Source organism: Astatotilapia calliptera, chromosome 12 (assembly GCF_900246225.1).
Source record: "Astatotilapia calliptera chromosome 12, fAstCal1.2, whole genome shotgun sequence".
NCBI classification, from domain to species: Eukaryota; Metazoa; Chordata; class Actinopteri; order Cichliformes; family Cichlidae; genus Astatotilapia; species Astatotilapia calliptera.
The window spans coordinates 36,922,807-36,945,067 of NC_039313.1; the positions used below are offsets into that span (position 1 = coordinate 36,922,807).

At 46.6% G+C, this 22,261-nt stretch overlaps 1 protein-coding gene across 1 annotated transcript; it reads left to right on the forward strand.

Annotated features, from left to right (window-relative positions):
* The first annotated feature begins 8,262 nt into the window (after positions 1-8,262).
* On the forward strand, positions 8,263-21,893 carry qsox2 (quiescin Q6 sulfhydryl oxidase 2). The gene is made up of 12 exons (XM_026188165.1): positions 8,263-8,823; positions 16,385-16,485; positions 16,589-16,637; positions 16,781-16,886; positions 16,960-17,050; positions 17,672-17,817; positions 17,893-18,048; positions 18,123-18,252; positions 18,515-18,637; positions 18,851-19,001; positions 20,058-20,246; positions 20,431-21,893. The coding sequence occupies exons 1-12, from the start codon at positions 8,583-8,585 to the stop codon at positions 20,910-20,912; spliced, it is 1,965 nt and encodes a 654-aa protein (XP_026043950.1). The 5' UTR covers positions 8,263-8,582; the 3' UTR covers positions 20,913-21,893.
* Positions 21,894-22,261: the final 368 nt, after the last annotated feature.

Below are 22,261 nucleotides of genomic sequence, written 5' to 3' on the forward strand. Positions count from 1 at the left end.
CCCGGCTGACTTTGCGTGGTGGGGGCTTGTTGTGTTGTGAGACACTCCCACTTTTTTGCAAAGTCTTCCAGGGAGCTGAACTCCGGTCCGTTATCTGAAATCACTGTTTCAGGGATTCCAAGTCATAAGTGATGACTGTTGCACTTCCTGTGTCTGACTTCAGCCACTCAACCTCAGTGAAATTGGAATAGTAATCCACTCAGAGGAGGTCAAAGGTCCACACGTATCTCCTGCCAGGGTGTTTCTGTGTGGATGTCGTGGATCTTTGGTCTGTTGTTTCTGCTGAGTGCTGCACACATCACAGCTGTTCACATCTCAGTGATACTCTGTGATTTCCAGGCCAAAACAGAACTTCTCTCGCTCTGCGTCTGCAGCGCTTAATAAACAAGTGACCGTCGTGAGTGTGCTTTAGCTTTCTGCTCTCAGCGCCGCAGGAACGATGAGCTGCTGTCCTTTGAACAGAACTCCACCCACTACTGAAATCTGTTCCCTGTAGTTCCAGTATGACTGAATGTATTTTGCAGCTTGTTGTTCGATCCAGAACTGTCTCTGTACGTTTAGTCACAATCACATCACTCCTAGTTTCCTTTCTGAATTCTTCTAGTTTTGCACTTGACACAGGTAAGATCATCGTGTTCACCTGAGCTTCTATGTCATCATCAGGTGAGCTGGTCACTGGTAGATTATCTCTGGATAACATGTCTGTGATGTAAATGGTAAATGGACTGATTCTTATATAGCACTTTCTTTCTATACTTAGTGATTCCTAACTCCATTCAGACACAGAGCAACTTGGGGTTAGTATCCGCCCAAGGATACTTGACATGCAGACTGAACCACTAACCTTGTGATCAGTAGGTGACCTGCCCCTCCCTCCTGAGCTAAAGCCCCCCCTCCATGTGATGTACATTTCATTTCCTGGCTTGTACTGAACCTGTACTGTCATGTATTGATATGGCTATGTCTTAAGGTGATGACCTTTGAACCGGATGTTGTTGTTGTCCGAGGGAAGCCCCGTTAAGTGGCTAGTTGTAAGATGGACAGTGTTCAATAAAGCAACATAAAGACCGTGCTTTATGTCCTGATTCAATTCAGAGTGCTCTGCCTGATTTAGTAATAAGGTGAGCATACAACAATGGCGACGAGGACGACACGGACCTGGATTTGTTTTTGTGAGAAGTAGACCCAGCGGCGGCACGGTGTTAGCGGAAAAAAAACTTGTGGGCTAACATGGAAAAGTCGGGTATTCAACCGTTCGCCTGCTACACGGATCCAGCTACGCTCGGACCGAGATGGACGCGCTGGTTAACATCCTTCGAGTTGTTTGCTGATGGGAAAGGTCTTATTTTGACGGATGATGCTACAGACGCGATCAGACAGCGGAGACGCGCTCTTCTACTGCACATGGCCGGACAGGACGTGCAGGACGTCTTCTCCACTCTACCACAGACGGGAGAGGCAAAGTTTTAAATATAGTTAAAACCCATATAGTATCTAAACTTCTCTTCCTTGCCACAGTTTTTCCTCCTCCTCACAAATCACTTTTACTTTTAAACAAACTGTGTGTTAAATTAATATGGGGAACAAACCGTGAGGTTACGAAACGAACTTTAATGTTTAAAGGCAAAGAGTGTGGTGGATTGGGTGCGCCAGATCTCCGTATCACTTTGAGGATTCCTTTTATTAAAAATGTGTTTAGCGCTCTTAATAGGAGAACCCCATGGATTAGAGGTAACGAAGTACAATGGGGAAAACTAAAAGGTAGGGCTAGATCCAATATGCCGTATTATAAACTCCTCTTTGGCGACACTACGGAACAGTGGAAAGACCTTAATATTAACTGGACACAAGTATCCACTAAACAAGTATACAATATAATTAACAGTAAAAATAATGAAGGACAGATAAAATATAAGGGCGTGGGCGTAGAAGAATGCCCGCTAGTAGTTAAAAATATCTACGACAAATTAATCTCTGAAAATATGAGAGACACTGTGTGGTTGATATCTGTTGGACGCCTCCCTGTTAGAGCGGTGGTGCAGTGGAGCTGTTATGTTACCACCAAAGAATGTCCAATGCCACGATGTGTCGAGGATGAAACCCTTGAACATTTACTGTTATCCTGTTATAGAACAGTAGAAATCAGACAACAGATGACTAAAATGGGTTTTGAAATTGACAACAATATACAAGCTATAAAATATGGTCTGTTTAAAGAAAAAATGTATGACAGTAAAAGACGCCTCTTTTGGCTTATTATGTGTGTCATTAACACCCACATTTGGAAAACCAGAGCCAAGGTGGTCATTGAGCAAAAAATGATAGATAGCGTTGCTGTGTGCAAAAATATCCTTACAGACCTGAGAAGGAGGAAGACTTTAGAACAAAAAAAGAATAGCCCTTTACCTTGGGACCTTTTGAAGATATAATTAATGTTAATATGTTTGATTAATTTAACTTTTGTATTAATGTATCTATTGTAAATTATTAAGAGATAGCAAGGGTGGTTAGGAAAAGACCTGCCGTGGGAGCTTTTATTATTGTAATATGTAAAATAAGATGTGAATAATTCGTGCATGGTGCTCGTATTATGTGTATTTGTAATTGTGAATTTTGATATTTAAATAAAGTGATTTAAAAAAAAAAAAAAGCAAAGGATTACAGCGCTGCGGTGACTGCGCTCAACACTTACTTTGTTCCTCAAGTGAATGCAGCATACGCACGCCAAACTTTCCACAAATTGTCCCAAACACCAGGTGAGACTGTGCAACAATTTTGTACACGTTTGAGGCGAGCTGCAAAAGACTGTGACTTTCAAGCTGACAATGATAACCAGATACGGGACGCTATCCTGAGTAAATGCACTTCTGAATATGTACGGAGAAAGCTGCTTGAGGAGGGTCCAGGCTTAACTCTAAATCGCACGTTAGAGGTGGCTTCACACTGTGAACGTGTGGAGGAGCAGATGGCGGCGATGAGTGTCACCGGGGAAAAGAAAGGAGAGGACACGGTCAGCCGGATTTTTACAGCAAAGAGAGAGAAGAACAACAGACCAAAAGGAAAAATGAAAGATGATAATAAAACAGACAGACAGTGTTACAGGTGTGGTTATACTGACCACATGGGCAAAGATCCCAAATGCCCAGCACGAGGACAAACATGTCACAAGTGTAATGGTAAGGACCACTTTTCAAAAATGTGTCGTACAAAAAGACAAAAGAAACAAAATGTGAATGCTGTTGAACAAGATGATTATGCATTTACTGTAAATGATGATAATATACCTGAGAAACTTACCTTTTCTGTTGGGGGAATAGAGTTGAAAATGTTAGTTGACTCTGGAGCTACAAGTAATGTGATGGGAGAAAACAAATGGGAAAAGCTAAAAGCTGAAAAGATAAAATGTCACTCATATGTACCCAAAGAGCAGAGGAATTTATATGCATATTCCTCAGCACAGGCACTCACGGTTAAAGGCGCATTCAGATGTGAAATCAAGATTGGTGACAGGACTGAAGAGGCTGAATTTATTGTGATTAGAGGTAATGGTGAACCACTCCTGGGGAAAAAAGACTGCCATAAAGTTAGGAGTGTTGAAAATAGGTGAAAATGTGGCGGCTGTCACAGATTTAAAGCACACTCTTAAAGAAAAGTATCCAAAAGTGTTCAAAGGAGTAGGAAAGCTAAACACCAAACAGATCAGCCTGTACATTGATCCAAATGTGAAACCAGTAGCACAGCCACTGAGGCGCATACCTTATCATTTGAGGGATGCAGTGGAGAAAAAGATCAATGAACTAATCGACATGGACATTATAGAACGTGTAGAAGGACCTACACCTTGGGTAAATCCTGTAGTGGTACTCCCAAAGAAATGTGACAAAGATATCAGAATGTGCTTAGACATGAGAAAAGCAAATGAGGCAATAATCAGGGAAAGATACCCCATACCCACTGTGGATGAAATCTTGCAAGGACTAAACGGCTCTGCAATCTTCACCAAACTCGATCTCAAGTGGGGATACCATCAGCTAGAGCTTACCCCGGAGTCAAGAGAGATAACTACATTTGCAGTGCACAACAGAGTATACCGGTACAAAAGGCTAATATTTGGAGTCTCATCAGCTAGTGAGCAATATCAGCATGAGATTGCCAATGCACTAGCTGGCATTGAAGGAGTTGAGAACATTTCAGATGACGTAATCATACACGCGCCAGACCAAGAAACACATGATAAGCGCCTGCATGCTGTGATGAAGAGACTCTCTGACTGTGGCCTGACACTAAACTCAGAGAAGTGTCAGTTCAACATGGACAGACTCGTATTCATGGGAATACTGCTGACACAGAAAGGCATCGGCCCGACTGAAGAAAGAGTGAGAGCTGTGGTGGAAGCCCGAGAACCGAAGAATGCTACTGAGGTGAGAAGCTTTCTTGGACTGGTAGGCTTCAGTAGCAGGTTCATACCACAGTTTGCTACACTCTCTGAACCACTAAGACGTTTAACTCGAAAAGAAACTATGTTTACATTCGGGCCAGAACAAAAGCAAGCATTTGAAAGACTAAAGACTGAGTTAGCCAGAGCAGGTACCCTAGCCTATTTTGACAAAGAAGCCCCAACCAGAGTCATAGCAGATGCAAGCCCTGTAGGCTTGGGCGCAGTGCTAATACAAATACAGAACGGAGAAGAGGTACCAGTGTGCTACGTAAGTCGGAGTTTAACGGACTGTGAGCGAAGATATTCTCAAACAGAAAGAGAAGCCCTAGCACTGGTATGGGCATGTGAGAGACTACATCCATATGTGTATGGCAGGAAGTTTGACCTCATCACAGACCACAAGCCATTAGAGGTCATATACACCCAGAAATCTAAACCTTGTGCACGCATAGAAAGATGGGTTCTCAGACTGCAACCATATGACTTTAAAGTAGTGCACATTGCGGGAAAGCAAAACATTGCAGATTCACTGTCAAGACTGCTGGCTGACACCACGTCAAAAGAGACACATAAGCATGAATCTGAAGAATATGTGAGATTTGTTGCAGTTAATGCTACTCCAAAAGCACTCACAACAAGAGAGGTTGAAGAAGCCTCTGCTACAGACTCAGAATTAACAGAAGTGCGAAGAGCTATTGAAAATGGACACTTTGAAAAATGCAAAACATGTGCACCCATTGCAAATGAACTGTGTGTCATCGGCTACATAGTTTTGCGGGGAACTCGCATTGTATTGCCAGAAAACCTCAGAGCTCGAGCACTGTCACTAGCTCATGAAGGACATTTAGGAATTGTTGGAACCAAACAGCATCTCAGAACAAAAGTTTGGTGGTCAGGGATGGACAAAGCTGCAGAAAAGTTTTGTAAAGCTTGTCACGGATGTCAAATAGTAGCCAGACCAGATCCACCTGAACCACTGAGAAACACAGTTTTACCGGATGGACCATGGCGAGATGTGGCGGTAGACTTACTGGGACCGCTACCTTCGAACCACTCAATACTTGTACTGATAGATTACTACAGTCGGTACTATGAGTATGATGTAATGTCATCTACAACTGCTGAAAAGGTCATTGACTCTGTTGACTGTATATTTAGCAGACATGGGCTACCAGTTACAATCAAATCTGATAACGGCCCACAGTTCAAATCTGAGCTGTTCAGAGAATATTGTGAAACTAATGGAATCAAACATATAAGAACTACACCAAAATGGGCTCAAGCAAATGGAGAAGTGGAACGTCAAAATGCATCATTGATGAAAAGAATCAGGATCGCACAAGCCGAAGGACTTGACTGGAAACGAGAGCTAAGAAAATATGTAACAGTGTATCGCAGCATTGAACATCCAACCACGGGCAAAAGTCCGGCAGAACTACTGTTCAACCGCAAAATGAGAGGAAAGTTACCGAACATCAGTGAGGCAAAAACAACGGAGTTGGACGTGCGTGACAGAGACGCTGAACAGAAGGGAAAATCAAAGACTTATGCTGATGAACGAAGGGGAGCTGAGTATTCAAAAGTTGACTCGGGAGACACAGTGCTGGTTCAACAAGACAAAGTGGACAAGTTTACAACACCATTCAACGCAACACCACACAAAGTTGTAAGCAGAACTGGAAACCAAGTCATTATTGAATCACCAACAGGAGCTCGCTATCACCGGAATACCACACATGTGAAGAAATACGAGACGAATGAGACCAGAGAAGGACACTATGACACAATACCTGAAAGGGAGGAAGGAACACCCACAAAGACTGATAGATTATATACTTGTTAGAAAGTAAGACAAGAAGAATGTTCATTGTGGAAAAAAAAAAAAAAAGACATCAAAATTATTACAACTAAAGTTTGAGTCTAAGGAAAAGGGGGATGTCATGTATTGATATGGCTATGTCTTAAGGTGATGACCTTTGAACCGGATGTTGTTGTTGTCCGAGGGAAGCCCCGTTAAGTGGCTAGTTGTAAGATGGACAGTGTTCAATAAAGCAACATAAAGACCGTGCTTTATGTCCTGATTCAATTCAGAGTGCTCTGCCTAATTTAGTAATAAGGTGAGCATACAACATGTACCTGACATTTTTGCAGTCTCATTAGGAGTCTGTATTCCTAATGAGACTGTACATAGTAGTTTCTGATCTGTCTCCACGTTCACTTCTCTTCCATATTCGTACTGATGGAAACGTTCTGCACTGCTAGCATCTCTTTCTCTCTTTGTGCGTAACGCTGCTCAGTTCGTCAGTGAGTGGATGGGTAAGCAGCTGGATGGTCATCTTGTAGTAAGACAGCACCGAAGCCACTTTTGGAAGCATCGACGGATTGTGTTACTGGAAGCTGTACGTCATAGTATCTGAGTATCTGAGTACCGGGCTTCCACATGAACTACATCTGAATCAGTAACTATTCATACCTATCATGACACTGACCACAAACCGTCCCCCGGTTATTTTGTAGTACTGGTAGTAATATTTATAGCAGTATTTGTAGTACTTTTGTTTGTTTTGATTGTTTCAGAGTTTGAGGGTTCAAAGGCCGGGTCCTCCAGTCTGCAGCCCAGGCTCCCCCAGTGCCCCACTGGTCAGATACTGATGAAGCTTGTTTCAGTGAGGGGTCACAGATCAGAAATGATCAAAACTACAAACATGAATATTTCACCCTGCAGACCAGCAGTGGTGAAAAAGCGGAGGGCAGAGCTTGGTTTGCCTGCGAGTCTGAAGCGGCGTCATCACTAACGTGTTGGTGAGCGCCATGGCTCAACTTCCATCGGCACACCTCTGAACAGCTGTGACAGTACGCACGCTCATTTTAACATTCAGCAGAGCTGATCTTTGCCTGCCAATCCAACCAAGTACACCTTCAGGACCTCCGGTTGTTCTGCTGCTCGGCCTGCAGGGGGCGGCAGAGAGCCACGCTGCTTTCACAGGCTGTAGGGAATTGGAAACTCCAACAGAAACCAGATTAAAGCAGGAGTGAAACAGCGAGCTGAAGCTTGGAACAAGAAGAATAGATGCCTTTGTTTTTTCCTGCATTATAAATCAAGCGCTGCTTTCTCTTACAGTCTGATATCTGTCATCAACCTGTGGGAGCCTCATGAATGTCTCCGCCTTCATCACCTGCTGCCCCGCAGGACCAACTCAAGTTTTATTAATAGGGCTATCAGATGTGTACCAACCTGACCTCTGACAACACAGCTGATGGTCCCAACCCCATTAAGAAGGGAAGAAATTTCACCATTGAACCCGTGTGAAAGGCACACCTGTGAGGTGAAACCATGTCAGGTGACTACATCATGAAACTCACTAAAAGAAGAACGAGGGTTTGCAGCGCTGTCAACAAAGCAAAGGGTGGAATCTAAAACATAAAACATATTTAGAGTTATCTCTCATTTTTTTTCTTTGCTGCATAATGCCATATATCTAAATATATTTGATGTCTTCAGTTTGCATCTATAATGTACAAAGTAGCAAAAGTTGAAATGAGAAGGTGTGTCCCAACCTTGACTGGCAGTGCAAAAGGGAATTTGTGCTTAAATTGAAATTACATTTTTTTCTTAAAGAAATGGTTTAGTTCATGTAATTATTCTATCACGTGTCATTTTCATTGCAAATATTAATCACGGTTAAATTAAATGCAGTTCCAGCTGTAGAGGAGGTCCGCACTCCCGTGTGAACGAAGTACCGACTGGAACGGACAAGCACGCGAGTACGAACATGCGTACTTGAGTATTAATGCACGGCTCTCATCAATGAAGTCTAACTTTTCCGAGCACTCTTGAACGCAGCAGAGGGATAACGCGTCAGACCGGCTCGCAGCGCACGCTCGTCGGAGATAGTCTATTAAAGCAACACGAGCCACTACGTCACAGCGTCACGGACACTGTCCCACTCAAACGGAGACCCACATAGACTGCGCGTGCGCCGGTGTCCCGGTATAGGCTCGGAGTGAGGCCTCTGTCGGCTGCTCTCCGAGCTTCGTACGTTCAGCGGGCCTCTCCTCTCATGTCTCCCCGGCTGTTGAGGCTGGTTTCCGGCTCGGACTCTGCGGTTCTCTGACTCCCTGTTCGCGGTGTATTGGTTCTCGGATGGCGGCGATGCTCTGGCTGGGAGCGGCGGCGACGGTCTTCTGCCTGGTGCCCGGCTCCCTGGGAGGCGCAGGCCGGCTCTACACGGAGGAGGACCCGCTGGTGATCCTGAGCAGCGACAGCCTGAAGTCCGCCGTCACTAACTCGTCCTCGGCCTGGCTCATCCAGTTCTTCTCGTCCTGGTGTGGACACTGCATCCAGTACTCCAGCACATGGAAGGCTCTGGCCCAGGACGTGAAAGGTACTGCTGCGAAGATACTGTTCCCCGTGCGTTCGGGTCAAACCAGACTCTATTCAAAAATATGCTGTTTACATCGTGTCCGTTAATCGGTGAAAATAGGACCAAATTTTAAGCATAGTCTGAGTGCTTTCCGATGACGTCAGATCTCTGTACCGATTCGGCGTTAAAACAATTAACAATAAACTTATCAGTTGTTTATTTTTAGCTCATTTTCCTGCTGCTAGCTCGCTCTTGTAAACGTTTTCGGTTGTTCAGAGAAACTTAAATGTAGCGTTTATTTCAATGGGGTTCTGAATGGCAGGGAGACTCCGTGTGTGGACGTGCTGGGACAGGTAAATCGTTCAAACTACAGACCGAAGGAAGCGACATCCCGGGATGAAGGTGTGCTAACGATGAGGGCAGCTGGGGACACAGCGTCAGGTGCTAACGGCAGGTAGCCAACAGTGCGAGGGACTCAGGTGTGTCCCTGCTGAGTGGAACAGACTCGGTAACAAAGGTTTAAGGGCTTTAAAGGCTGTCAGTTCAAAGGTCACAGCTAAAAGCTGAAATGACTGCAGAGATACTGATCAGTATTTGAGACTCTTGATTTGTGTTATGATGTGTTTGGTTATTGATCAGCGATTGGCTGCACTGATTGGAAGCCAGTGAGGGCCACACCAGAGCAGGGCCCTTTTTCAGGAAGCCGGTTTAGAAAACTCAGAGTGAAAAACGATACTCAGGGTTGAGTAACCCCGAACTGTCCAACTCGGAATATTCTGTTTCAGAAAGGCTGATAACAATTAGTTCAGTCAACGCGGAGTTGCTTTAACCCCAAGTTAAGCGCGCGCATGAGGATACATAAAGCCCAGGGGCCCGTTCTTCGTACCTCGCTTACTACATCCAAGATCAAATGAAACATCCAAGACTCTGAGCTCGCTAATCCGGTTCCCCGAACACACCTGTTGTTGACGATCAGTACAGCTGGATGAAGTAATGTGAGATCACTGGGTGGCTTAACAGGGGCTACGCATCGATAGTAGAAACATTGATCGGCAACCCTCTGATTGGTCGGCGAAAATGTCGAAGGCGCGCTCGGTATTTTTCGGCAGCAGAGCAAGAACTCTTGATTGAGGGATTTCAGGAGTTTCACAGTTTAATCAGAACGCAAGGGAACACTGCAAAGGCTGCAAAAGCAAGGAGCGAGGGCTGGCAGGAAGTTGCTGACAAATTAAACTCGTAAGTAATTTAAGAATAATAATAATAATGGAGTGGATTTATATAGCGCTTTTCAAGGCACCCAAAGCGCTTTACAATGCCACTATTCATTCACTCTCACATTCATACACTGGTGGAGGCAGCTACAGTTGTAGCCACAGCTGCCCTGGGGCAGACTGACAGAAGCCAGGCTGAATTCTGAGGACCCTCCTTATCAATCTTGCACCTTCTGCAATGGGTGGCTCGCGTATACGGACAGGACATGGCTGCGACAGGCTTCCCAAATCCACCTTCGCTTTTATAGCCGTGGTCTCTCATCTTGATTACAGGAAGTAATTTACTATTACTACTCTGAAATATGAATTACATCTGTAATAATCACATACATGTAATAGAATGATTAATAGTACATTTCCCTTTTTTAGGAAATGACCTGTATGTATCTGTGTGACATCAATAAAAGGATCAGGTGCTGCATTAACTTTAGTTACATTGATGTTATTTATTTATGGTAAAACAGTGATGGAATATCGCTGTTGCTTTCGTATAAATGAAGCGGACATACCTGCGTGGCCGCGATCTAATCCTGTTTACATAAAGTAAGCCTGCTCCCGAGCAGGTTTACGCTTACGGATCTGTTGCTATGACAGCAAGTCCCGGATGGGCTTCGGAGAACCGAACGATCCAAGATCACGCGAAATCGTCAACAATCAAATCCGGCTAACTTACTTAGCGAGGTACGAAAAACGGACCCTTGATTAGTGGAGCACAGATTAAGCGAGTCACCATGGAGACGGAGGGAAAGAAGGCGCGGTCAATGTATTTTACAGCGCTTGAGGCCGAAATTCTGATGGCAGCATATGCCGATAACATGCAAATTATGCGGAAAAAAAGTAACACAGCCTCAGCTGCAAAAGAAAGTGAGCATGCATGGCAAAACATAGCCGACAGAGTCAATGCGTGAGTGTTAATTTAAACATTGATCGAGGGATTTCCACCCATTTAACACGTTATTATATTATATTTCATTTTATTTTTTATTTCATACATTTTATTTTGTGATGTGATGTGAGCGCAGGTGCAACCCAACAGGCCCCAAACGTTCCTGGCAGCAAGTAAAAATGAAATATAAAAATATAGTCCAAACAGGTAAGGTGTAATTGTATTATGAGCCATAGTGCTTGGTCTGTTTGTCCCATGTAAATCAATTGCAGTTAGAGGCTACATTAATTTCCCCTCTGTAAGCACTTATTGAAATTATCTGAGCACATTACAAGTACATATTTGCTTACTCTGTATGCTCAAATGTGACCCGTTATAGCCAACAGAAAAACAGGTGGGGGTCCTCCACCACCACCACTCACAGAGCCTGGCCACTTGGCTTCCACATTTGTGATAACGTTGGCAGCATCACATATGATCTTCACAGTGCAGAGAACACAAATTAGCATCCATTACTATAATGAAATAATTTGTTAGTTTGAAATGCTACAGGGAACTATGTACCTGTACATTAACGCTGTGGAAAGACTTCCTGTTCACATAGTCTCCTTCATTTACTGAAGGAGCAATGATTGGAATGTGAGTGCCATCTGTACAGCCAATCACGCCTGGGAACCGTGAACATAAATGTAAAATTTAAGTAGTAGTTCAAATATCACCACATCATGAATTAAGTTTTGGTCATCCTGCTACCTGCAATTTTGTGGCATCCCTCTTTGATAAATCTTGTGGGTCTGTGACCGGGGAACACCACAAACGAGTACAGGAGACGTTTCAGTGCAACTGTAACATTCCTGACTGCCCGACAGACGGTAGCCTTGGAAACGTGCTCAGCGTCACCAATATTATACAGAAAGCTCCCGTTTGCAAAAAACCGAAGTGCAATACAAATAATATGTACAGAACTGAGAGCATGTCCGCGATGTGTCACATGAGCAATATATGGCCTGAGGATGTTATCCAAATAAATTATAGATTGTGCTGAAAAACGGTAACGTTCACACAGGAAATCATCAGGAAATGATAAAATGTCCAAACGCGCTCTGATCACTCTCTCCCGGCGGAGAGCTCTGCGGAGAATTTGGGCTTCAACATCTACTGGCTCTTCAAGGAAGGAGCACGCCATGTCTGACACTTCCTACAGTCAGGTTTCCGACAAAGGGGCAGAGACAGTCAGGGTTAGTTGTAGTAAACCTGCTAGGGGGCAGGTTAGCTTCACGGAGTGTGTCGTCATAGTAACTCACTCAGAATTAATCTAAACTCGCTTTGTGAAACCGAAAACCCAGAGTTTTTGTTAACTCAGGGTACAGTGGGGCAAAAAAGTATTTAGTCAGCCACCGATTGTGCAAGTTCCCCCACTTAAAATGATGACAGAGGTCAGTAATTTGCACCAGAGGTACACTTCAACTGTGAGAGACAGAATGTGAAAAAAAAAATCCATGAATTCACATGGTAGGATTTGTAAAGAATTTATTGGTAAATCAGGGTGGAAAATAAGTATTTGGTCACCTCAAACAAGGAAAATCTCTGGCTCTCACAGACCTGTAACGTCTTCTGTAAGAAGCTTTTCTGTCCCCCACTCGTTACCTGTATGAATGGCACCTGTTTGAACTCATCATCTGTATAAAAGACACCTGTCCACAGCCTCAAACAGTCATACTCCAAACTCCGCCATGGCCAAGACCAAAGAGCTTTCGAAGGACACCAGGAAAAGTATTGTAGACCTGCACCAGACTGGGAAGAGTGAATCTACAATAGGCAAGCAGCTTGGTGTGAAAAAATCAACTGTGGGAGCAATCATCAGAAAATGGAAGACATACAAGACCACTGATAATCTCCCTCGATCTGGGGCTCCACGCAAGATCTCATCCCGTGGGGTCAAAATGATCATGAGAACGGTGAGCAAAGATCCCAGAACCACACGGGGGGACCTGGTGAATGACCTGCAGAGAGCTGGGACCAAAGTAACAAAGGTCACCATCAGTAACACACTACAACGGCAGGGAATCAAATCCCGCAGTGCCAGACGTGTTCCGCTGCTGAAGCCAGTGCATGTCCAGGCCCATCTGAAGTTTGCCAGAGAGCACATGGATGATACAGCAGAGGATTGGGAGAATGTCATGTGGTCAGATGAAACCAAAGTAGAACTTTTTGGTATAAACTCAACTCGTCGTGTTTGGAGGAAGAAGAATACTGAGTTGCATCCCAAGAACACCATACCTACTGTGAAGCATGGGGGTGGAAACATCATGCTATGGGGCTGTTTTTCTGCCAAGGGGACAGGACGACTGATCCGTGTTAAGGACAGAATGAATGGGGCCATGTATCGTGAGATTTTGAGCCAAAACCTCCTTCCATCAGTGAGAACTTTGAAGATGAAACCAGGCTGGGTCTTCCAACATGACAATGATCCAAAACACACCGCCCGGGCAACAAAGGAGTGGCTCCGTAAGAAGCGTTTGAAAGTCCTGGAGTGGCCTAGCCAGTCTCCAGACCTCAACCCCATAGAAAATCTGTGGCGGGAGTTGAAAGTCCGTGTTGCTCGGCGACAGCCCCAAAACATCACTGCTCTCGAGAAGATCTGCATGGAGGAATGGGCCAAAATACCAGCTACTGTGTGTGCAAACCTGGTAAAGACCTATAGTAAACGTTTGACCTCTGTTATTGCCAACAAAGGTTATGTTACAAAGTATTGAGTTGTATTTTTGTTATTGACCAAATACTTATTTTCCACCCTGATTTACCAATAAATTCTTTACAAATCCTACCATGTGGATTCATGGATTTTTTTTTTCACATTCTGTCTCTCACAGTTGAAGTGTACCTCTGGTGCAAATTACTGACCTCTGTCATCATTTTAGGTGGGGGAACTTGCACAATCGGTGGCTGACTAAATACTCTTTTGCCCCACTGTATACTTACTCAGAGTTTGCACTAAACCGGCTTCCTGAAACAGGGCCCAGAAGGTGGATGAAGGTAAACACTGATGTTTGTTACTGGAGTCACCAATGCAGACGTGTCCCTCCTGGGCCTCCGGAGCTTGAGGACCCGATGGTGTTTGTACTGAAGCACCTGCGGCTCCTAATCTTTTCCCACCAGATCGAACACACACAGTTTCCATTCACATGTTTGTATACCTGTCCACGTGAGGACCCTCCCTCTGACCGTCACCTGCGTCGTCTTTCCCTGCAGACTGTTTTTCCTAAACCTCTCACCTGTACATTGTTACACCCCAGCCCAGGGAAAACCGGCGTGCGACATAAGGAAAATAAAAATAAGGAAAAATGCCCCCCCACTCCCTGCTCTTAAGGAGGACGAACCAACAAAAAACAGCTACCACAGATTTCACAACAGCCAGTCAGTTTATTGAGTCCCAAAAGGTAGCAGGCATCAGGGTGAGCATGGCCAAAACAAACAAAAACTCTAGAAATGAAATGCAGCTGGCTTACCTTCACAGAAAACCCCAAACATAATTTACAGGTGTCTTACCTGCCTCCCTAACCAAAAACAGGAGAAAAGGTTCCCAAAGAAAAATGGCTTCTCACCCCTACAGCTACCGAGTAAAAACAGTATCGACAACTATTTACATCTATTTACAACACAGGGGGCGATCACGACAAACTGAAACACAGGGCTTAAATACATAGAGGGAGCAATCAGGGAATGGACAACAGGAGGGAAACACAGCTGGGGCGAATCAGAACTGACGAGACAAGGAAGCGTAAACTGAACACACTGAGATAAGACAGACCTTCAAAGTAAAACAGGAAACACATAACAGTCACGCCTAACACAAAACACTGACAACATTGGATCATAACAACGTTTAAAGCGCTCCTGTCCTCTGTGATCTGGATGTAAAGTGAATTTTGTGGATGTTTTCGTCACCCAACGCCAGTAAAGCCATACGAGGCTCTCTGTTCTGGGGGAGGCCTGGGGTTGCTCAGCCCTCCTGAACACTTGGAGGTCTTCAGACTTTTTCTCTGGTGTTCTGGACCTTTGTCAGAGGAGTATGTGGGCTCTGCAGCAGCTTCTGTCTAACACTCATGAGGTTTCCTCACTTCCTCTTCCTGTTGCGTCCCCTGTGTCACAGCCCCTCCCTGCCACAGAGGCAGCGAGGAGATTTGAGAAAGTTTTTTTATGAGAGTTTAACCAGTTTCTGATGAAACAACCCGACCTCCCAGCGAGGCCGGATCACTGCACGTGTGCACAAACATGTTGTTCTGAGGAAGACTACATGAAAGTTTCAGTTCCATTAGCAATAATAAGTATTGGAAGCGGTCGTTGTAACACAGGTTTTGGATTTGAAGCCAGTTAAAGTCAGCCCAGCGTCACTGAGTGCAACAGGCGTCACATTTTAATCCAAGTGTCACCCTTCATCTACAGCACTGTGCAAAAGTCCTGAGCCGCCCCACATCTCTTTATATTTTGCAGGAGACACACTGTTGTCGTTTTTTAAGTCTTGAGTAATCACTGCCCAAGATTTTTGGACTGCTAATAACCAGAATCGTTTCCCAGCATGCTTTGCAGTGTGTCCTAAAAAATGCAATGAAACTGGACTTTCTACAGCACATGAGCAGCGTGAAGAGTCATGTCCAGTCACAGACATTTGTGTTTGCACATTTCCAGAAAGCGCTGCACATATTTCAAATTTTCCTCTGGAATATAAAGACATGAGGGGCGGCTCAGGACTTTTGCACAGTGCTGTGGATAAACTGGTGAAGGGAGCTGCTTTAAATAGAAGTACCTGATACCTGTGCAGCACGGGGCTGCAGCACGGGGCTGCAGCCTGCTTCAGGACTCAGCAACGCTCACACAGTCTCAAACCGTGTGCAACCGACAAAACAACCAGTCCCAAAACACGCCCTGACTAACACACACACAGTGACACACACGCTTCCTTTTAAACCTGCAGAGGTAAATGGTGACTGCTGCCGCCCTCTGCAGGCTGCAGGGGGTAACTGCACGCTCTCTCTGCGTTACCATCAAAGAGACAAAGTAGAAGAATGAAAACCAGAGGAAATCGATGTTTCTGGCACCTGTTTGAACTTTGGCCTGAACGACACACCTGTGGCTGAAACACACCTGGACCTCGGTCTGCATTCAGCCTGTGTTTCTCCCGCCGTCGGTCTGTCTAACCGTCGTGCAGGCGTCCGCGGGGTGAAAAGGGATGAATGGCGAGTCTTAGGCGCACGCTCGTTACTGCTATTAGAAAGTGAGCGAGTGCACTTCTGATGAATCGCGTCATCGTAACTCACGACGACTCCACACATAACGAGCTCGTCCACCTCCAAACTGGATGGCACCTGTCAGCAGGTTAAAGAAGGTGTGTGTGTGTGTGTGTGTGTGTGTGTGTGTGTGTCAGACTGGCAGGATGCCATCAGCGTGGGTGTGTTGGACTGCGCTCAGGAGGAAAACTTTGACGTCTGTAAGGACTACAGCATCAAGTTCTACCCCACCTTCAAGGTACGTCAGCATGTACCTGCTGCAGGTGTTTACACTGCTGCCGGTTAGTGTCGCCCCCCGCAGGGGCTGATGGGTAATAACCACCTCATTTTTCTATCCTCAGTTCTTCTGGGCCCACAGTCCACCATCGGAGCGAGGGACGACCTACAGAGGTGAGACTCACCTGAACGTCCCGCTCACTTCCTTCCTTCCTTCCTTCCTTAGGACTCGATTAAAAACAAACACAAGAGTCGACCTTTTAAATAAAGACATGTATTTTTGTTTATGTTGTTAAAAACGATGACTGTGTGTGCAGGTGCAGACCGGTCGATCCCGTCTGTCCGTCAGCTGATGGTGAACGTCCTGCAGAACCACACTAATCTGGACCGGCCCAAGCACTGCCCTCCTTTAGAGCCCTACAGGTACCTGGACCTAAACCTGGACCGGGTCGGAGTCTGTGCCACTGCTAACCTCGCTCTTTATGTTCGTCTGCAGCGCTGCTCAACTGCTACCTCTGCTGGGTCAAAGGTCAGATCACTACACGGCCATCCTGGTGGAGGAACCGGACTCGTACGTGGGGCGAGAGGTAACCAGAACAGGAAAGAGGAGACTCGGTCAAAGTCACAGATCAGAACGGGAACAGGAAGCGCTGTCCGATAAACCTGCAACACACGGAGACGAGCGCGTCGATTTAGAAAACTCAGTGTAGCTTCCGTCTATATACGTTTACAATACAGTCTGTGCTCTTATTTTGAAAGTTCAGTCACCACCAACCTGCTGAGGACTTCCTATCCTGCTTTCCTACAGCACACTTTGCCCGTCTGTACATCAGTGCATCTGTCTGAAGGAGCGCTTCAGCCTCATGTCTCTCTGATGTCCAGCAGGGGGCGACACTCTGCAATGAGCTCACCTGGAAACTTGCTGCTGATGAGTTTGAGTTCTCATCAGCAGTTTCAGCTGTGACAGAATAAACATGACGTTTATGTTGGAGATGATGGTCCCGTTAGAGTCAGAGGAACAGGAAGCAGGGGAGCATTCAGGGCGGGGCTAGTTACATCCAGGTTATAAAGATGGAGGTGGTACAAATGCCCACCCCAAGAGTGACATCATGGTAGTTATGGCCATCTTTAATATACAGTCTGTGTTCCGTACGGGTGCAGCAGGTGTTGGTTGGTGTCCTCACCTGTACAAACCTGTGTGTCTCCAGGTGATCCTGGACCTGCTGCAGTATTTGGGTGTGCAGGTGAAGAGAGCTCTGAGCTCTGATCGCCCCCTGGTGGACGCTCTGAAGCTCACTGCCTTCCCTGCCATCTACCTGCTTCATCCCAATGGGACACATGCACACCTGCACAGGTAAAGTTGAACCCTTGGACAGTAACAGGGGGAGTAACCGATGTTCGATTTTCTGACTGACACCTCCTTCTGCAGCGAGAAGCCGCTGCGTTTCTTCTTCTCCTCCTTGCTGAGGACGTTACCTGGAGTCCAGCGCCGTTTAAAGTCGAGCAGCACCAGCAGTTCCGGTGTGAGCCAGGTGGGGGCGCTGCCGGGCAAACAGAACACAGAACCATGGAGGGACTTTGACAGGTAAGAGACTCGCTCTGATCGGGTCAGGTAGAATGACTCGGACCTCAGATCAGGTGACCTGTACGTCTCTGCAGGTCTAAGGTGTACACGGCCGACTTGGAGACAGCGCTCCACTACCTGCTGAGGGTCGAGCTGGCTACCCATAATACACTGGAAGGGGAGGAGCTAAAGATCTTCAAGGACTTGGTGACTTTAGTGGCAAAGGTAACCACGGCAAGCAGAGCAGCTTTGCATAACTCACAGTTCATAATACTCAGTGCAGCCTGTGCCTGAAACAAGCTGTTTTAGCTCCTCCTCCAAGATGGCGTGATTCTCACGCATGATCAATGAAAGTGTTGACATGGAGACCTGCCATCGTGTTCATCCTGTATGGGATTCAGCGTCCCTCTGAGCTCACAAACCCGCCACAGCTGCTGTCACCGTCTCGTTCATTTAAGCACAAACTGACGCCTCTCTGTGTTTGCAGCTGTATCCAGGTGGCGCCTCTGTGGTGAAGTTAATGGAGACGCTTTCTGATTGGCTGCTCAGCATGCCGCTGCAGCGAATCCCGTACCAGGCCGTCCTGGACCTGGTGGATAACAAGATGAGGGTGAGACGCTGAACGCCAGTGCTGCGGTCGATACTCAGGAAACGAGTAATAGATTACACATCAGTCATACAGAGCCTTATGTAGTTACTCACTGGAGAAAGTAACTTGTCACACTGCTGTTACAGAATGTAATCTGATTACACTAACACTTTACTTTGGTACAGTATTACAGCCGACACACACACAGATGCTGACTTCCCGCTTCCTGTGTAGATCTCAGGTGTGTTCCTAGGGGCGGAGCTTCGTTGGGTGGGTTGCCAGGGGAGTAGGGCGGGGCTTCGAGGCTACCCGTGTTCCCTCTGGACCCTGTTCCATGTTCTGACTGTTCAACATGATGCCAACCCCACCGCACTGGACAACACAGGTGTGTGTGTCTCTCTGTGTGTGTGTGTGTGTCTCTGTGTCTCTGTCTGTGTGTCTCTGTGTATCTGTCTCTGTGTCTCTGTGTGTGTGTGTGTGTGTGTGTGTGTGTGTGTGTGTGTGTGTGTGTCTCTGTGTCTCTGTCTGTGTGTCTCTGTGTATCTGTCTCTGTGTCTCTGTGTGTGTGTGTGTGTGTGTGTGTCTCTCTGTGTGTGTGTGTGTGTCTCTGTCTCTGTGTGTGTCTCTGTGTGTGTCTCTGTCTCTGTCTCTGTCTCTGTGTGTGTGTGTGTGTGTCTCTGTGTGTGTCTCTGTGTCTCTGTGTGTGTGTGTGTGTGCGTGTGTGTCTCTGTGTCTCTGTGTGTGTGCGTGTGTGTCTCTGTGTCTCTGTGTGTGTCTCTGTGTCTCTGTGTGTGTGTGTGTGTGTCTCTCTGTGTGTGTGTGTGTGTGTCTCTCTGTGTGTGTGTGTGTGTGTCTCTCTGTGTGTGTGTGTGTCTCTGTCTCTGTGTGTGTGTGTGTCTCTGTGTGTGTCTCTGTCTCTGTGTGTGTGTGTGTCTCTGTGTGTGTCTCTGTGTCTGTGTGTGTGTGTGTGTGTGTGTGTGTGTGTGTCTCTGTGTGTGTCTCTGTCTCTGTGTCTCTGTCTCTCTGTGTGTGTGTGTGTGTCTCTGTGTGTGTCTCTGTCTCTGTGTCTCTGTCTCTGTGTGTGTCTCTGTCTCTGTGTCTCTGTCTCTGTGTGTGTGTGTGTGTGTGTGTGTGTGTGTGTGTCTCTGTGTGTGTGTGTGTGTGTGTGTGTCTCTGTGTGTGTGTGTGTGTGTGTGTGTGTGTGTGTCTGATGTTTGGTGCCAGTCCAACAGTGTGATCGCCCCACAGCTGAGCTCAGTTTTGTTTTCCACTTCATTCAGTTGTTGTTGTAACTCAAAGGAAAATTCCAGAACGTTTCCCTTTCAGTGTTCAGGGATCAGAGCTCTGCTCGTCTGCAGCGCTCCCTGAAAACAGCCGCTGTGCACGAGCAGAGCAATAAAACCCACCAGTGACTCTAAACGGACCTGCCTCTGTGACACAGGTCTGGAGGCTGAGGCGGCGCCGGTGCTGCAGATGATGCGCCGCTACATCCGAACCTTCTTTGGCTGCCGGGAGTGCGGCCGGCACTTCGAGCAGGCGGCAGCGGTCGGCATGGACAACGTACAGAACAGAGAGCAGCAGATCCTCTGGCTGTGGCAGCAACACAACCGGGTCAACATGAGGCTGGCAGGTAACACGCACACACAGGCACCCGCGCGCGCACAGACAGGCGCGTGCACACTCGGACATTCGCACGCGCGCAGTCTTTATACACACAGGAAGCTTGCTGAGGATCAGAATTATTGATCAGATTTATTGATGATCGCTGTCATCCGAACCTTGTTGACCCTCCTCTTCTCCCCCCGCCCTTCCAGGCTCTCTGAGCGACGACCCCCTCTTCCCTAAAGCTCCATGGCCAAGCCCCTCCCTCTGCGCTTCCTGCCACGAGGAGAAAAACGGCGTCCACGTCTGGAACCAGGACAACGTCCTCCGCTTTCTACGACAACACTACGCCGCCTCAAACCTGTCCCCCGAGTACTCCGTGACCCCCCCTCGACTTCCTGCTCCTCCAGTTCCCAAGGAGCACGAAGGAGGCGTGAGGAGCGACTCGGAGAAGAAGTCCTCCACCCAGACTCCTCGTCCAGGACGCCAGGCTGTGAAGGGGGAGGAGAGGAGGGAGGTGGTGGGTGTGGCTGGAGGAGGGGGCGGAGTCTGGCTTCTAGGCTTTAACAGTGTGGACATGAGTCTGTGTGTGGTGCTGTACGTGTGCTCCTGCCTCTTCCTCATGCTCCTCTTCTTCTTCTTTAAAGTGCGATCCAGGAGGTGGAAGCTCCGCTCCTCCCGCCTCCACGTCTGACCCGGACCGGCCCGGGTGGAGCCAGGACCAGAGCTGGTTCTGGTTCAGGGCTTTTTCTCATAGACTGATCGGCGCCTGATCAGATGGCAGGAGTTTAGACCAAATGTGAGCGGCACAAACAAAGTGATGTTTGTCTGTGGAGGCGAAGCTGAACGCTTCCTCTCGCTGGGAACACGAGCAATGAAGAACAAGCTCTGTGGCCGAGGACGAAGACCCACAACCGTGTAACTGACCCTGAGAATTATCTTAAATAAACATGTGACAGACTCTGGTCCTTCTGGGGTCGAGTGAAGCCACGACTGGACCAGAGCCGAGGAGTCCGTCCCGACGGAGCCGAGATAAAAACCTCTAAACCCTGAACCGCAGTCAGCCCTGAACCAGGCCACAACCAGCCCTGGTTTTGGATTTACTCACTCGTATGTGGACACCCGTCTGGACTCTCAGGTCTGAATGTATTTATTTTTACCTGTCAAACTCCTCTGGACCCTCTGACCAGGTGTCTGAGACCTGGACAAGCTGCTGTGGGCTGGGTTCATTTCCCAGAATCCCACAGGAGGACCTAAGGGTAGACCCTTAACAGCCTGGACGTGACAGTATCAAAGTGAGTTCACTTTGTGCCAAACCTTCAACCTGCTAACAGAAGACACACCTGTCCTCTCAGGCCCCGCCCACTCCGTGCGTGTGCTGTTGTATGTCTGTGTTTGTGATAGGAGGGAAACCCGTCCTGATAAACTGATGACTGATTGTAGTTTTGAAGTTTCTTTTTGTGAAGTGATTCAAATATGAACCATGTTTATCACTTTAGTTTATTTCCTGTAAAGAATTCGAACCCCAAAGGCCCAGAGTGAGTTGGTTTTCTACTAAACAACCAAAATGACGAAGCACATGTGAAAGCCGTGTTTACCGGTTGTATAAATGTTTGTCTTTATGTTCCAGATTATTTTCTTCAAATAAAATCAAACTGCTGAAACCTGCAGAGGGTCGTTTTTACCCAGAAATGTATTAAACCGTTGTTTCCGTTTGTCAGGGAGTCGTGACTTTATGAAGTCCTTCAATAAGCATAATAAGCAATTCATTTTTGATGTGTTCAAATTTTACAGGGAAAAAAGAACTACAGGATGGGCCAGGGATGCAACTTTTGTTTTTTTCAATAGGAAGAGGGCCATGTGACACATCAAACTTATTGGTAATGTCACAAGAAAAACAATGGTGTGCTTGGTTTCAACGTAACTTTGTTCTTTCATGAGTTATTTACAAGTTTCTGACCACTTATAAAATGTGTTCAATGTGCTGCCCATTGTGTTGGATTGTCAATGCAACCCTCTTCTCCCACTCTTCACACACTGATA

What these genes read in the sequence shown, in the direction of transcription:
- qsox2 (XM_026188165.1), top strand. Translation starts at nt 8,583, where the DNA reads ATGGCGGCGATGCTCTGGCTGGGAGCGGCGGCGACGGTCTTCTGCCTG. An exon ending in TCTGGCCCAGGACGTGAAAG is followed by an intron (nt 8,824 to 16,384) that starts GTACTGCTGCGA and finishes TGTGTGTGTCAG; the next exon opens with ACTGGCAGGATGCCATCAGC. An exon ending in CCTCCTTTAGAGCCCTACAG is followed by an intron (nt 16,887 to 16,959) that starts GTACCTGGACCT and finishes GTTCGTCTGCAG; the next exon opens with CGCTGCTCAACTGCTACCTC.